The following is a 15,747-nucleotide window of genomic DNA, read 5'->3' as shown; positions in this document are numbered from 1 at the left end:
CATATAATGCAAAGAAATCTGCATTTTAGCATTTCTAACTGGAAAAAAAACCCCAATGCATGCATAAATATTACATGGAAACACTAGAATTAAAAACATTGGGAGCAAAGAGTTTGTTATCCATGTCTTTGAAAAAAGCCATGTATCCATTTGGTTTGGGTTTTAAACACATGCTAAAAGTGGTATTGTTCAGCCTAGGCTTGAAAACATGCTCAGCTATGTGCTCATATCTCCTGCACTGAGCAGAACACTTGCATTTAGCTACAGAGATCCAAAGGTTACAGCTCAGGAAATTTTTATTTTTAGCTTCACATTCTTTTTTGATCACCAAAAGAAAAAAAAAGGTAGAACTGAGTCTGGTAGGTCAATTACAGCAATGCCACATATTGCTTTTCACAACAATAGCTGTGAAAAGTTGAATAGTTGTAGATTGGGGTTTTTTGAGTGCAAACCCACAGTATCTCCCACAACTGCTGCCTCCACCTTCATCTTCCTCTGAACACAGTCTTCCCCGTTCCCATATAGGCTCCTCCTCACCCTGAACTGTGTGTCCCAGAGGCAGCCACTGCTCTGATGCAGGATTTTGGATAATAAACCAATTCTCCCAGTTACCACCTTGGTCCCTTGGTGCCTGACACACAGCATGGGCTCCAGCTAAGAGCACGAGCACATGCAGCCCCACCTACACACAGATGCTCGCCAAGGTGCCGTGGCATGCAGCCTGCCCAGGTGCCACTGCCCACCTGGTTAGTCACATCCTCACAACAGCAGGTCCCACACACACACAGAGCAGCTCATGCTCACAGATCTTCAGATGGAATAATACAAAAAAATAAAAAAAAACCCCAAACTGAAATGGCAACTGTAAAGATTCACCCACACAAGATGCAAAAGTGCAAAAGTGCAAAGATAAGCAGTGACTATGTATGGTAAAGTCTGCTTAACCTCCTGGGGAAGAGGAGCACAAAAAACCCTGTTGGTCTTTCCTGAACTGGAACTAGATTTTGGCAAAAATTATATTAGACCCCAAAATGTTAATAATAGCTTTTATTTACTTCCTTTATTCATATGTGTTGACTCAGTTCAAAATTTGCTGCTCCTTGCCCTGAAAAACAAGGCAGCTAACCTTCAAGCTGTATCTACTGTGGGAAAAGGTGGTTTAAGCTACATATGGAAGCAATATGAGTCAACAGTTTGAAAATTCTCCTGGTAGCCAGCCAGGTTAATGGCCAAGCAGGTTAGAATATCATGCTAAAAAAATGTGGTGAGTTAACTAGAACAAATGTATACTCAAGCTCATACTATGCTATAGTGAAAATAAATAGATAATTTTTTCTTTTTTTTAATGGCACTTAAGTACAGGCATAACTATTCTTTGGGCTCAAAACAAACATTAAGAGTTCTCATTGCTCCTTTCCCACATTGTGTCAGTTGTAACAATAAAATAGAGTGTATATACCCCATAAGTCCCATTTCATTTTCCAATATATATTTTAAATATTCTCCTTCCATACAGCTCTCAACTCTTGAATTACTCAAGCCCACCATGTTTTTCTGGCTAAATGTAGTATGTTCTGCTGTGCACTGATGCAAGAGCTGAACTGAGTGAACACATATACCAGTGAACAACTGGCATGCATATGTAAGCATCCAGAACATCACAAAATAATTGCTTTGTGGGTGCAGAGCAGCATGCAAGTGTATTCAGGTGTTACTTTATTCAAAGAGTGAGTGAACACGTTCAAACTTACAGAAGAATGTGTGCTTAGCCTGAACTTAACAAAACAAACCAAAAAAAAAAAAAGCTCTGGTGAGCCTGCAGTGAAACCTTGTTTATGAATTTATAGAGCTCATTTACAAAACCCTGTCAGTGAAACCTTATGTAGCATCCCAACCTCACCCAATCAATGTCTGAGAAAGCTCCATTGATTTAGTGGAATTTTACCTGGTGGGGAGTTAAAATCCAGTTGCCTTTTACAGTAATCTGTCCTGGCAATAAGAAAACACTGCTTGAAATGCGACACAATGAAGTTGCTGCCTATCTATAGGTCATCAGTACAACACCTTATAGCCCTGTGAAAAGATTGTTGGAACATCTACATTAGCATCACTGCCAGCGGAAAACAGGAAAACTCAGGTTGCTTCCATCTCCCAGAGACCCCAGTGTTTCCAAAGGAATAATTGAAAACAGTCACCCCACACCTCAGTAACTCATGCAACAAAACCACGGCCCAGGAAGCTGTAACATCCCAGTGAACGCAACCCTGCAGAAGTGAACGCAGCTCTGATAACCACAGGATGCTGCCAGGGAAATATGTGAATCAGTGCCCTGTTGGGTGGGTAAAATAGAGCCATTTCATGAAATGAATAATTATTCTTTGTAAAAGCTTCAAAAACAGCTGAAGATATCAAGTGCAAAAGCAGCTGCCAAAGATAAAACAGTGAACCAGTAAACATCTCACTGCACAGGAATCTGCCATCTTCCGACACTGAGGTTTCTGCCAAATTCTTGTTGAGATTCTCAGCTGCAGAAGGGCCTCCACACAAATGCTTCTTTTAAACACATTTGGAGACTTCAGGGTTGTACTGAAATCCAATTGCAGATCCTTTAGTGCTATGCCCTGCCAGCAAGGCAAAAAAAATTAAAGGTATTCTGATCACTGAAAAAGGTAAGTTTAGAACTAAGTTTTCATGATCTGTGTCTCAGCTATAAGAGAAGGGAAAAAGTTTGCTCCAGCTTGCAGTACAGACTTCAACATTGAATACATTTAACTGAACACTGGCAGTGCTACCATAACCAAGATTTCTACTGCCTAATGAATTCTCAAAATTTAAAAAGTTGATAAGAGTCCCAGTCAAAACCCACACATCTGTTTGCTCACATGCTGCTGCTGCTGGTAGCTTGACCCTCTTTCTAATGCTGTAGAAAAATTTCAGACATCTATCTGGAACTCTAAATAGAAGACCAGTGATCCACAGTTCCCTTTTCAAAACACCCAGTGGGAAAGAGAATGAATCACCTGCAGAAAGTGATGCACAACAGAGGAATCCTGAATCACACTGTGGAAATGCCCATTTCTTCTCACTGATTACACAGGAAGTCTAGAGCAACCTTCACTCTTTAATGCTTTATCAGGAGTAGCAACATGACTGAGAGAGGACTGGCATGTGTCACAAAGAGTGTAAGGAGTACAGTCTGCACTTCCCCGAGGAGAAACTGCTCAGCCCCTGTTGCTGCATCATATGGGAAGGAAGACAAACAGGAGAGTACCAGCCCCAGCCTAGGTAATGCAGTCACCTGTCCAAACCAGTGCCTTAAACTACCCTAGGAGACAAGTCCAAGGCACATGCTGGTGTGTGAGGTGCCCCAGAACACCCATCCCCTGTACAGTGCTCCTTAATGAGTGGGAAACCTCCCTCTGCAGTGACACACACTGCTGCTACACCTGCAGGGGAAAAAAAGGGGCAGCCAAGCAGTTTGCAACAGTCTAAATGACAAAGGCAGTGAGCAGCTCAATTCCTAAACCAGAGGAGGATTTATCCTTTTCATCTTCATTTGAGGAGATGCAAAAACACTGATGGGCACTTCTGTGACTCGAGCAGTTAGGGATGACAAGTGTTTTCCCTTTTTCCACTATTTTATCCTTCCTCCTTTAAACCAAAACATTGAAGCTATCATAGTGTTTTTTCTAAATCCTTCTATTTGCTTTTAGTTGCATCTGTCTGGTTTAAGGAGACAATACACTAAAACCTCCAGACAGCAAAATCTATCATAACTGATTCTATTGAGAAGCATTGCAGCAGCAGGGACTTACTCATTAAGTTTACAGAAACCTCCCAATCTATGGATGGGAACTCCCTGTCCATCATGGTGACAGCAGCATGCTCCCAATGGTCAGGAAACATTAGACATCAATTTCCAGTCAACAGAATATTATTTCTATTTAGAAATAAAACTATTATGAAACAAAGTCTGTTCTTTGTTTCTCTGCATCCTGTCTTAGGCCTGACACAGAGTAAATACCTAGGTGAAGGTTTCCTGTAGAGTTTACAAGTGTAAGTAGATCTAGCAAGGCCATGTTGTTAAATACAACTTTTGACACATCCTCCAGCTGCATAAGCAGCTGTCCATACACTCATACACTTACTATCCATACACTCATCCTTCAGACACTGCAGTGTCTTAAGCAGGACACAATTCTCCATTTTAAAAAGTAAGTTAGGTCACAGTTTTCATGAGGTTCTGCTGCCAATTACAGCAAGATTTAAAATCACATTTCAGCGCTATTTAAGGTAACTGGTTACTAACACAGATGAAAAAGCCTCATGTTCAGATCATACCTTTGGCAGATTTTCCATAAATACACAGACACACAGAATGGGTACTGCTAGCAGTACAGCTACAGATGTGCAACCATGTGTCTGTGTGGCACTGGGAACCTAACAGGAGAAAGCCAAGAAGCAAGAAAAGCTGGATTTAAATAGAAGATAACTCCAGGTTATCACAGTGATCCACGAACACAAGTGCTTATCACCAAGCAGTGGTGAGCACAGCTTCCTCAGAGGCTGAGAAACAAAACACAGCCAGTGTGACTCATCCAAACACAGCTCTGTACACAAAGCAAGCTCTTCACTGATGAAAGCAGAAGCCCAGATTTCTAGCCTGAGCACCATTTCAACTGTCAGATATCACAAAATAAATATATAGGCCACTCAAATTGTTTTTGTTTCCATGCAGGAAGGCAGATGATTTTTTTTTTCTGCAACAAAAGCTGGTTAGACCTTCAAAGCAAGTTTCAAAATGCTTGATGTATTTCCTTCTCTTTAAGGATTATAAAATGTCTCAAGCACTAGGTTCAGTCTTATGGACCCTCAGCTCTTCTTTCTGGAATTAAGGTTCAATCCTGGCAGTCTATGTAATCAAGACACATTTTTAACACAGTGGTTTGCAGTTGTGTCCTAACCATAAACACTCACTTCCTCTGGTGACCAGGAATAGGACACGAGGAAATGGGATGAAGCTGCCTTAGGGGAAGTGCACTGGCATTGTAAAACAGGGACAGAGCAGGGCCTGTTATGATAAGACAAGGAGCAATGTTTTTAAACTAAATGAGGGTCGATTAGTCTTAGACATAATGAGGAGACTATTTACAGTGAGAGTGGTGAAGCCCTGGAAGAGGTTGCCCAGAGAGGTGACGGCTGCCCCATCCCTGGAAACATTTAAGATCAGGTTGGATGAAGCTCTGGGCACCCTCACCTAGCTCCTACTCATTGAAGGCAGGTTGGACCTCTCAAGGTCACTTCTAACCCAAGCTATGCTATGATTCTGTGATTGCAAGTTCAGATTGGACACAAGGAAAAGATTCTTCACCTACAGGGTGGACAGTCACTAGAACAGGCTCTCCAGGACAGTGACACAGCACCAGCCTGAGGGTGTTCAAGGAGCATCTGAATGATGCTTTAAATCATTTAAGCTTCAGGTAGTCCTGCCAGGAGCAGGGAGTTGGGCTCAGTGATTGTTATGGGCCCCTTCCAGTTGGAGAGATTCTGTGATTCAGTGAATCCCCTTCTGTCCTGTTGCACGTATCCACATTTTCTATCCATCTGGTTCCTTATGCACTTTTGAAATGGATGCATGATTAATGTACTGTCATCTTTGAAGTTTCACAGGTCACACATCAACCCCCTCAAAGCCATACTATTAGTGAAGAATATTTCTTTGTTTGGTAAAGCTAAGTATTCTTTTTCCTTCTGGTTTTTGAGAGCTATAAAGTATTTGGAAACATACCTTTCATGCCCTTCTTTACTTGCCCTTTACTAATCTAGTCTGAGTTTTGTTCTGAACATGTAAAGAAAATCCCAGACTGAAATTCATATCTTTACCTCACTCCAAGATCTTCAAGGTTTAGGGAAAATCCTAACACAATAAAAATCACAAGCATGGACAATAAAAATGCTACATTGCACCCAGTTGCAGAATTGCTTTTTAAAAATCTGAATCATTAACAGCTGTCAACCATGGTAAAAGCCATTCCACATTGCTTATCCAACATAGAGGTTCAGCCAGTGTCTCCAACAGCACACATGCCCAGGTGGACAAGGAAAGGAGATCCAAAGTACTTTTTCCCAAGCGCAAATGCCTCCACTACCATAACTGCATGGAAGGATTCAACCTGGACTATCTTAGAGCAGAGAGGAAGTTCCCTCACCTTGTGTAAATGATGCATCATTGCTATCCAAGAACAGAACCTCCGAATGTAATCTTCCCTTCCATTTAAAAAGGTCCAATAAAAAAGGCTACATTACTCCAAAAGTATCTGTTCTACTAAAATTGAATGTAGAAATAGCTCCCATCAGGGAAGCAATATGTTAACACATGTGACTAAACCCCAGAGCATAAAATTAGTATTATTTCCTTATGATCAGATATAAATGTGAATCTGCCCAATGCCAAGATGTTCCTGTTGCAACATTTCTAACCATCACAGCCACTGCCTTCAAAACACAGTAAAGAATGCAGGCTGAAAGTATCCTGCACTGTATTTATAGTTATGCAACACTATTTTTTAGAGTTGCTACATACGTACTGCCCAACCACACACATGAAAACACATTCACTTTCTGGTCTAAAAGCACAGTATAATGTAACAGATTAGATCTAAGCGTCAACAGTTTCTTAAAATATCTGGCACAAAGAGCTCAGCTTTCAAAAACCAACACACAGAGAACAAGCTCCCCATTCACTGAAGAAAGTCAGCTGGGAGAAGGGTTTGCCCTCCTCAGCAAATATTTTATAAACAGGGAATTAATGTTGAATCTTAGGTATGCCTTGAAGGAGTTCTTACTTTTAAGTCAAAGTTTAAACATCCACTGAAATACACATCCAAAAAGAACCAACCGAAAAATGTTACTGAAAAATAAAACAACACATACACTGCAATAATATGAACACAAGACCCAGGCAAATACTGCAAATTATTTGTTGTTGCTGTCCTCTAAACACAACATGAAAGCTAATTAAGTATTAGGGTGTTTACAACAAGGCAGGTACAAGCCTAATATGTGTGTTTTATGCTGCATAAGCCACTAATATTAAAAAAGTCTAATAATTAAAACAAAACAATAATACCATCAAAGGAGCACCAAAATGCGAATATCCCAGGCTGTCTAAGCCTGGGTGGCCACCCAGGGCTCTAAGGACTCATCCAGCTTGCATGCAGTTCCAGAGCTGCTCCCTTGCCTGGACAACATGAGCCCAAATTCCTGCAGCTAGAAGGAAGGGGAAGAAAAGAAAAAAAAAAGCCAACATTTCTAAGTGACTTCATGACCCACCCACAATCTTGTCCAACAAAAGAGAGCTGGGATCCCTGAGGACTCAGGACTGCCTGACTCCACTTAGCAGTGAAGCCCAGAGCTTGCCTTTCTCCCAGCTTTGGGAGATGGGTGCAGTCATAAGACAACGAATACGATGACCCTGAACTGAAGCAGGGCCTGTATGGTCATGCAGGCTGTCAACAGCCATCTAAAACCAAGGGAATTCTGTTCCAGCAAAAATTCATTTGCCTCATGTCAATTAATAACATTTCAGCTCCAGAGTTCCTACTGCTTCCTCTGGGGAATCCCACCCTGATCTCCCACAAACACTCCCATGAATAAAACACTTATATTAGTATTTGTCCCAACTCTTCTTTTGCTGTGTTTCCATACTCAACACATACCTACAGCACCCTCTATTAGTCCTTCTAGTGAAAAAGGAAAGAAACAGTACCACCACATATGGGGCACTTGGCACCCCATGCCCTTTCACTATTGTGTCACTCCAGTCCTCTGTAAAAACTTACCCAGTAATTTGACTCCCCAAATCATTTAGCTGAGAGCAAAAGTTTTGATGGGATTCATGGGATTAAATTATCTTCCATTTCTAAGTTCTGCCATTCTTACACAACACCCTGTCCTTTCCTGCTCATTTGACACAGCTTCCATGTGCAGCAGCAACTGTTTTAATTTATGTTAATCATGTAACATTGCAGTCCATTGATCCAAAGCTCTCTATAAAATAGAAATATTATATATATTATATATATATATAATGTTAAAGCTGGAAATATTCTAGAAGAAGAAAGAAGCTGCACTAGTTTATGCTACACAAGGGTCCAGCTCAATTTAAGAAACAAAGGGAACTGACAAACTTTTCAACTGGAAATAGTTAAAAACACAGGACTCCTCTAACCATGAGTATCATATTTATGTTGGAGTGAACACTTGCTTCTTAGTGGAGGTGCATCATCTTTCCAGCTGGGCAAGCCACACAGCTGTTCCTGGTGCCAAGAGGGAGGGATGTGTGCCAGGGCTTTCCTGTGTGGTGTGAGTGCAGCTGGTCAGCACGAGCACCGTAGCCATGACACTTCCCAGAAAAGCAGGCAATGAGTGCAATCATTTTTCTGGAAACTACATAGCCTGCCTCCAGATAAGATCTTTCCAAGACAGCAGGCATGCTCCTAAAACATGTGTTGGTAAGTACACTGTAAACACGGACTGACAAAGGCTCCTAGGAAGACACAAATTCAGACAAGGCAGTGAGACTTCTGTTGCCTGAAAACTAAACTTTTTTCTGCTCTGTTATACACCAGAAGCACTGAGGGGTTAAATTCTGACTTAAATCTCCAGGAGAAAGACACCAAAATCTGGACTTCTTTTGTTTTAAACACTCCACCTTCCCATTCACCATGTATCACTCAGTTCTCTCTCATTTACCAATCCACTCAACTAAAACATGCATCTCTTTTCTCCTCCCATCCTGCATACTATTTTTCTGTATTTTCATAGAAAATTTGTTTAGTGTCAGTACATTTTAGAGAACCATTGCCATTAAAAAAAAATCCTGTAGGTCTATCTGTGGTGTAGTAACAAGCACAGCCACACAACTGGTCACAGTCCTTGCTTCAGGCAAGCACAGTCCAGGATGTCTGGAACAAATCTGATTGTACACATTGTGCTGTTTTTTCTAGCACAGTGTGATATTCAAAATAATTATTTTGGCCAATGAAGCCAAACCAACTACCATGAGCTCAAAAGTACACACAGAGACTTCTGCAGCCCAAGCTGCAGGTGTGACCAACCATGAAAAGCAAAGCAGCCTCATGTACTTGTCACATGTAAATGTTGCATCCTTAGCAGCCAAAAGAGTTCCACTTCACTGAGCTTGCCACAAAACCAGGCTGGCACAGGAGGATATGTGATATCCAGCGTTAACACAGGAATTAAAAGCACACTGTAAGGAGCAGTAACTAGCAGAAAAGACAGCAGTGACTGGTATAAATCTGCAGCTGATTAGACTTGTATTAAAAGCTAGCTACATGGGAGGATGTGAAACTTTAGCTTTTAAGAAAAAAAAAGAAAAGCACAGCAGACTAAAAGCAAAGATAAGCTCAAGTAGGCAAGACATCTAACAAGGACTTTTTTGAGGAGAAGGCAAAAAAAACCAGTATTTGTTAAAACAGATTTGTAAAAACATTTTTTTTTGTAAATATGAAGCACTCAAACACTAATTTTCCCCCTCTACTTTATTCTCACACAATTTAAAAATTCATATAGTTCTAGGAGTCTTCTGCTTAAAAAGGTCTTTGTCTAACACTTGTAGAAAAACAAAGAAAGGGAAAGGCTGGGAACAGTGAAGAAGAAATACTTCCTTAAAAGACAAACAAAAAGCCAGCTACAAGAAATGGTGCAGAAAAGGGTATGGCAGCAAAATATCAGGGAAAATAAATACTCACTTAGTTAAAAGAGGGTAAGTAAAAGAGGCTGAATTTTCACAGACCCTCCAGAAAAGAGGCCTGGGAGCCACAGGCTCTAATTTTCCACCTGCGAAAACATTCATTCCCACACTTTGCAGGTGCAGCCATCCCATTCCAAACACTGCTTCCTTTCACAGGAAAGCTGTACAGCACGTTCTTCTGGGGAAATGCAGAGCTGACAGCTGAACTCAGGGCAGGAGCCCAAAGCAGCACACTGCAGGTGCTGGAACACATCCCTCCCCACAGAGCTGTGCATGCCAGACCCACCATGCAGAGCACCACAGGGACCCAGCTCCATGGGGCACCCATCCTAGGAACTGCTCTCACTTCCCAGGATTATGTCCCAGTCTGCAACAGCACAAAAGCCACTGGATACTACTGAGTACAGAGCACCTGGTAAGATACTGAAACTTCTTCCAGGAAAGAAAAAAGAAAAGCAGACCAAAGCACACCTTTATTCCTTCACAGGAGGCACAGCACTATCACGCGCTAAGGAGAGAACCGTGGGGAGCAAAATGTGACTTCTGTTTTCCCCTAGAACTGTGGGAAGGGGAGAAAAGAAAAAGGCCCTGGATTGTCTGATAATTGTGCAGAAAGCAGCATCGCACCCACATTTTCAGAAAGCCACAAGAGTGTGTGGGTTCTCTGTTTTTGGAACAAGAGCACAGTGAAAGCAAGCTTGTTTACTTTAGACACTGTACAAAGACTTTTTTAAAAATAAATGCTTGAAAGGATGCCTCCTCTCTGAGGAGTTAGCAGAAAATAAAAGGCAGATTTATATGTCTAATCTATGCAAATATCTACTCTACAGGGCATCACAAAGACTGCTTTATATCAGACAGTATGCAGATCCCAGGTGCTTTAAATATGCCAAAAAGCATGTGCAGCATCTCCATCTGCGATGGCTGCTCACTGAGAACAGCTGGATGACTAAAAAGAGGTTGTCTAAGTAGCCTTCCATGAAAAATGCTTTTTGCTAATGTGCCAATCCCCATACTCCCACCCAAATTACTCCTGCTATAACTGCCATTGAGTCTGAAGAGGAGGTTTTTTGTTGTTGTTGTTTATTTGTTTTGGTTTTAAAATTATGTTTATCACAAATTCTTCTAGAAATTTTTAAATTATAGAAATAATAACATGGTGAAAACTCCTACTGACAACTTAAGGAATTATCATGGAGTTTTAATTAATCTGTAAAAAGGGAAAACATCTGTGGGACTGGGGACCAGTAGAATGTCATGACCAGTGGCCAGGGAGATGCTGGAGACACTGAGATCTTAGAACAGACAGGATTAAAATGAGGGAATATATACAGATGGGAGCCTCAATTCAAGAGGAAAGAAACTGAGTAGAAAGGGTAGTGAAATAAGAGGTCTAGAGGGTAAGAAATAGCTTTCCTAGGAGAAGGCTTAATGCCAAGAGTACAGTGCTATTTCACTGAAAGTAAGGCATGACAATAATATTTATGTCATGGCCACTACCAGAAATTAAAAACAGGTACTCTACAACTGGTAACTGCTTTTTGTATTTTGCCCTAGGACATCCTTGGGAAGTATCCATCCCAGGTCAGGAAACATGACCACCCTGAGTAGCCCCACCATTTGCATTCAAAACCACGAATTGAGCAAGAATGACAATGTCCTGCAGGTGCATCTTACCCTGTCCCAGTGATTAGCTTCATCCAAAGAAGAAAAAAACTCTACACCACTAATATTTTAATCTTTGAGCAAGAGTCACTTTTGTAGCAAAGAAGGAAAGGACTGCAAGACAGAGTCAGATCTGACCTACTAAAACAATTAATGTGCTCCCCAGAGTACTCTTCACCTCATCTTTCCTTGCAGGTCTCAGAGGTTGGCTTCAAAGAGCTTAACAGCTAAATAAACTCCTCTGGCAGTCTTGTCTTTTCATTTTCTTTACCACAGGCTCTCATTTTATCAGAAGCACCTCTTACAAATTAACTGCAAGCATCCCACATGAAGACATGGCAGTACTTGTGTTTATATGACAGGTGCCTGCAGCTCTACAGGTCCTAAATAACCAGTTGCATGGCCAGCCCAGGTAACCCATTCACCCACTCAGCATCAGTCCACAACTTGAAATTATGGGTCACTTGGGCACAAACTGAAATACATGGTATGCCTTCTAAATATAAACCCCCTTCTTTATTGCAAGGGTGACTGAACAGATTTCCCAGAGTAAGTGTGGAATCTTTCCTTCTATTAATATATTCCATACCCAATGGGAAATGGTCCTGGAGCAATCTCCTCTAGTTGACCTTGCTCTGAGCAGACAATCTCCAGAGACATCTTCCAACCTCAACCACTCAGCAAATGCTGCTTGCATTTCACTTGAGTAAATCATCTGACCTTGCCACAGTGTGACACCCTGTGAGGGACAGCACTGACCTCTCATCCAATGCAATTCCACTCCTCTCCCAGCATGTCTCATGTGTCCACATCCAGTCTGTCCAGCACTGGGACACAGTGCTTGGGGCAGTGTTACTCACCCTTACTTCTGCCTCCACACTTGGCTTGTCAATACAGGAGGTTAGAGAGAAACCACAAAGAGCTCCTGACCACTACCAACACCTGCAGGCACTTAAAATCCAGAGGCCTGGAGGCATAATTAGCATTTTCTACTTCCAGCAGTAATGATAAGAGGTAAAGGAGCTACAACTTTATAACTACTGTCCTGTTGGTATCAGGATTCTTCCTGTTGGTCCCAACCACCAAACCACAGCCAAACACAAAAAGGTTCACATAGTGCTTTGAAGAGATCTTTCAGATGATCTTTCAAATGAAATTATTAAGGAACACTACCTCAGAGCCAGTGACCAACACCCTCTCAACCAACAGAGCCTAAAAGACTTGCATCATATTCCCTTTTTGCTATGACAGTATGTGAGGCACAGGAGGTTGCAGTCACTGGAAACAGGAAGGAATACTCAACTTGGCGACAAATTTCTCAAAACTACCTATCAAGTCTATAATCCTACAGATCAGAGGAGAGTAAACCAGCTCAGGAAACCAACTCCCTAGTTTCTGAACACTTGTGCATTATGTCAGTGTTTGCTGAAGCATTCTCAGAAGACTTCATCATCTTCAAGGAATATTAATCAACCCTGGAAACCCTGGAGTCTACAATTAACTAAAAGCTTGCTGCTGAGAGATGGGTTTCACCTCCAACTCCAAACACAGCCAGGCAAGCTCAGGGCTGGAGATGTTTCCACTTGGAGAAGGTTACAAGGGTGACAGGCTCACTGCTGGCAGCACTGTCACCACGTCTGCATCTTCAGCCTTTGGTGGTGGCTGTGTTTTGGGGTTGGGCTTGTTTGCAGTAGTTCTGCAGCCTCACAGAAGGGGATGAAGTGTCTCATCACAAGTTCTGCATTTCAGACAGATTTGTCATTTGTACCTAAACATGAGTCAAATACACAGGCACTGAGTGGGTGAGTCCAGTGCCTACCTCAACATCACATGTAATCATATCATGATCAAGTCTAATCCTAGAAGAAGGCAGTATGAAAATAAAAACAAATGTTGAATTAATATGCCAAGAGCCAAAAAAAAAACCCCTATAAGCCCACATCCATCTGTGCATCTAATCAGGTTTTAAACTAAGCCTTTCTCTGCCAGTTTTTTCAGAAGAATCCTCCAGGTCCTCATGTTGCCTCAAATATGAATCTATTGCACAGTTGAAGGTTTGCTGTCACCACACTATCTACAGTGCAGCAATTCCACTCCATGAAACAAACAAGCAAACCTTAACAGGCTGTTCTATATCTGAAATCCTCTGCTGGCTTTGCTACACACCTTTAAAGAAACAGAAAAGGCACTTATAAGACTCTGCAGCTTATGCTATCAATCACTTCAGAAAGAAAAACAACTCAGCAGCCACTCCAATTGAGAGTGCTGTGAAGTTCAATTGTCACTGAAATGCTTTGTTATTACCAACCTGGGCAGAATGAGCAAATATACCTCTGCAGGTGAGCTATGAATGAGCAATCAGCACTGCAGGCTGCAGCTTGAAGAAATAATAGCATCCAAGTAGCTACAACGCTTCCTTGCACACAACTAGGCCAGGATTGGGCTGACAAATTGAGCAACACAACATTTCAGACATTCCATCTGCATGTTAAAATAATTCTGAAGGAGAAGGCACTGAGGCTTCCCTCTCCCAGGGTGTACAAAGCAGGAGCACATTCTGACAAGCATCAGTGTTTGGTCTGTTCTCAGAGAAACTGAAGTTTTATGATGCTTTTATCCCACTCTTTGGCAAGAATTCAGCACACACAGTAGTCAAGGGATGGCTTGACAGCTGCCATTTCAAGACACAACTTTTTCACATCCTACCGATGCCAACTCTCCAGTTCAGTGTCAAAAAAAATCCTTCAAAATACACAATCTGCAGTATATAAAATTGTTTCATATCTTGCACGCCTTCTAGAATTAAGGTCATTCTTTCTTCACTATTTATATATCTTTTCCTAGCTACTATGACCATGTGGTGAATTCCAGGTTTTCAGTAACAGCAGGGTTTTTTTCAGAGGCAAGGCTTCTACCACCCTGAAGTCTTCACCCACTTACTCCAGGCTTTACCTTTAGTTGTGCTGATACAACTTTGCTCAGACTAGATAAATGAAATAATTTTGGTTAGAAAGAAAACAATTCCACCCCTTTTTAGGTGAGGTGGGCTTTTTTCTCCTCACTCTCTTTTTTGTATTACTAAATTTCAATACAGCACAGATGTGCAAAAACCACACAGTGATGTGGTTTACAAAAATAGCCCCTCAAAACAGTTGTATTGTTACAACTGCAGCACAGGGCTCTGAATAAAGGAGTAATTCCACTGAAGTTGTTTGCAAAGGTACGCCCTGATCATAATTAAAGGACTAAAGCCCTCTTAACAGTTTTAATCTTTTTGTGAAGCATAAGGGAAAAATCAAGAGTGGGATGAGCAAAACCTGGGGAAAAAAATGCCAAAGTTCACTTTCACCAAAGCACACGTAGGCTTTATATAGATCTCCTTTGACTGTGGCTTCCTTTTAATCAGTAGAGTTACAGAAGAAAAACCATGGTCACCATGGGTCTTTTTAAAATTTATGTCAGATTTTAAAATATGTAACTATTACTCCCATTTTTTCCCTGCAGCTGGTCATGCACAATCATTCAGTGAGACAGCTTTTTTTTTTCCCTTCCCAAGCAGACATAATCAAGTGGTGACTTCTCCCATTTTTTCCCATTTGGCAATCATCAGGAAAGGAAACAACCAGATGATACCTGAGCAAATACTGAATGCCAGAAACTGAGCAACTGTTTCTCTCAGATGCTCTACCACAGTCCCATCCTCCCCCAGCTCTATCACAATACTGTGAACACAGGGAAGCACATACCTTGTTACCTCCTGCTGCAGTCGGGAGACGCTGGGCACATAGAACATTACCCCAAAGAAAAGCAAAGGCTCATTGGCAAATTTGTCCAGCTGCTTCTTCAGAGGCTTTTCCAGTTCAACCCAGCGGTCTTGCTGGCTCTTGCTGAGAAACGACAGGCCGAAGTAGTGAGTCTAGACAAAGAAACACACCAGTGTCAGTTTACCTTTGCCAGCTACATCACTCACACCTTGTCACAAATGCAAGTAGGAACAGGTGGCACTGTGTACGTTTTTCCATATGTAAAGTTTCTTTTTGACCGCCCTTTTTTGTAGGGCATTTTGAAGACAATGACAAATTAATATTGCAATATATTTGACAGAGCACTATCTCCTACCATCTCTCCCAAATGCATACTGAAGAGCTCTACCTGACATTGTGGCACAGGTGACATAAATGATTTACAGAAAGTGCCCGAGTCTTTTGTTTCTTAAGGGACATCTGTGCTTTGTGAACAGACAGCAAGCACTAAGTCTGAATTAAAGTGCAAAGGTTTCATGAGACTTTGGATCAGCCCCACTGCAC

The 15,747-nt window shown here is 41.6% G+C and overlaps 1 protein-coding gene across 1 annotated transcript in view; it reads right to left on the bottom strand.

Annotated features, from left to right (window-relative positions):
* Window positions 1–15,747, bottom strand: part of PTPN14 (protein tyrosine phosphatase non-receptor type 14) — a 105,434-nt gene that overhangs the window by 44,684 nt on the left and 45,003 nt on the right. Inside the window, exon 3 of the mRNA XM_033055392.1 lies at window positions 15,187–15,356. Coding sequence (XP_032911283.1) covers window positions 15,187–15,356 — 170 coding nt within the window. The remainder of the gene's footprint in view (window positions 1–15,186; window positions 15,357–15,747) is intronic.

The sequence above is a fragment of the Catharus ustulatus genome, chromosome 3, assembly GCF_009819885.2.
Source record: "Catharus ustulatus isolate bCatUst1 chromosome 3, bCatUst1.pri.v2, whole genome shotgun sequence".
NCBI classification, from domain to species: Eukaryota; Metazoa; Chordata; class Aves; order Passeriformes; family Turdidae; genus Catharus; species Catharus ustulatus.
The sequence above is the reverse complement of the archived record's forward strand: the minus strand, read 5'-3'. Positions and strand labels throughout refer to the sequence as shown.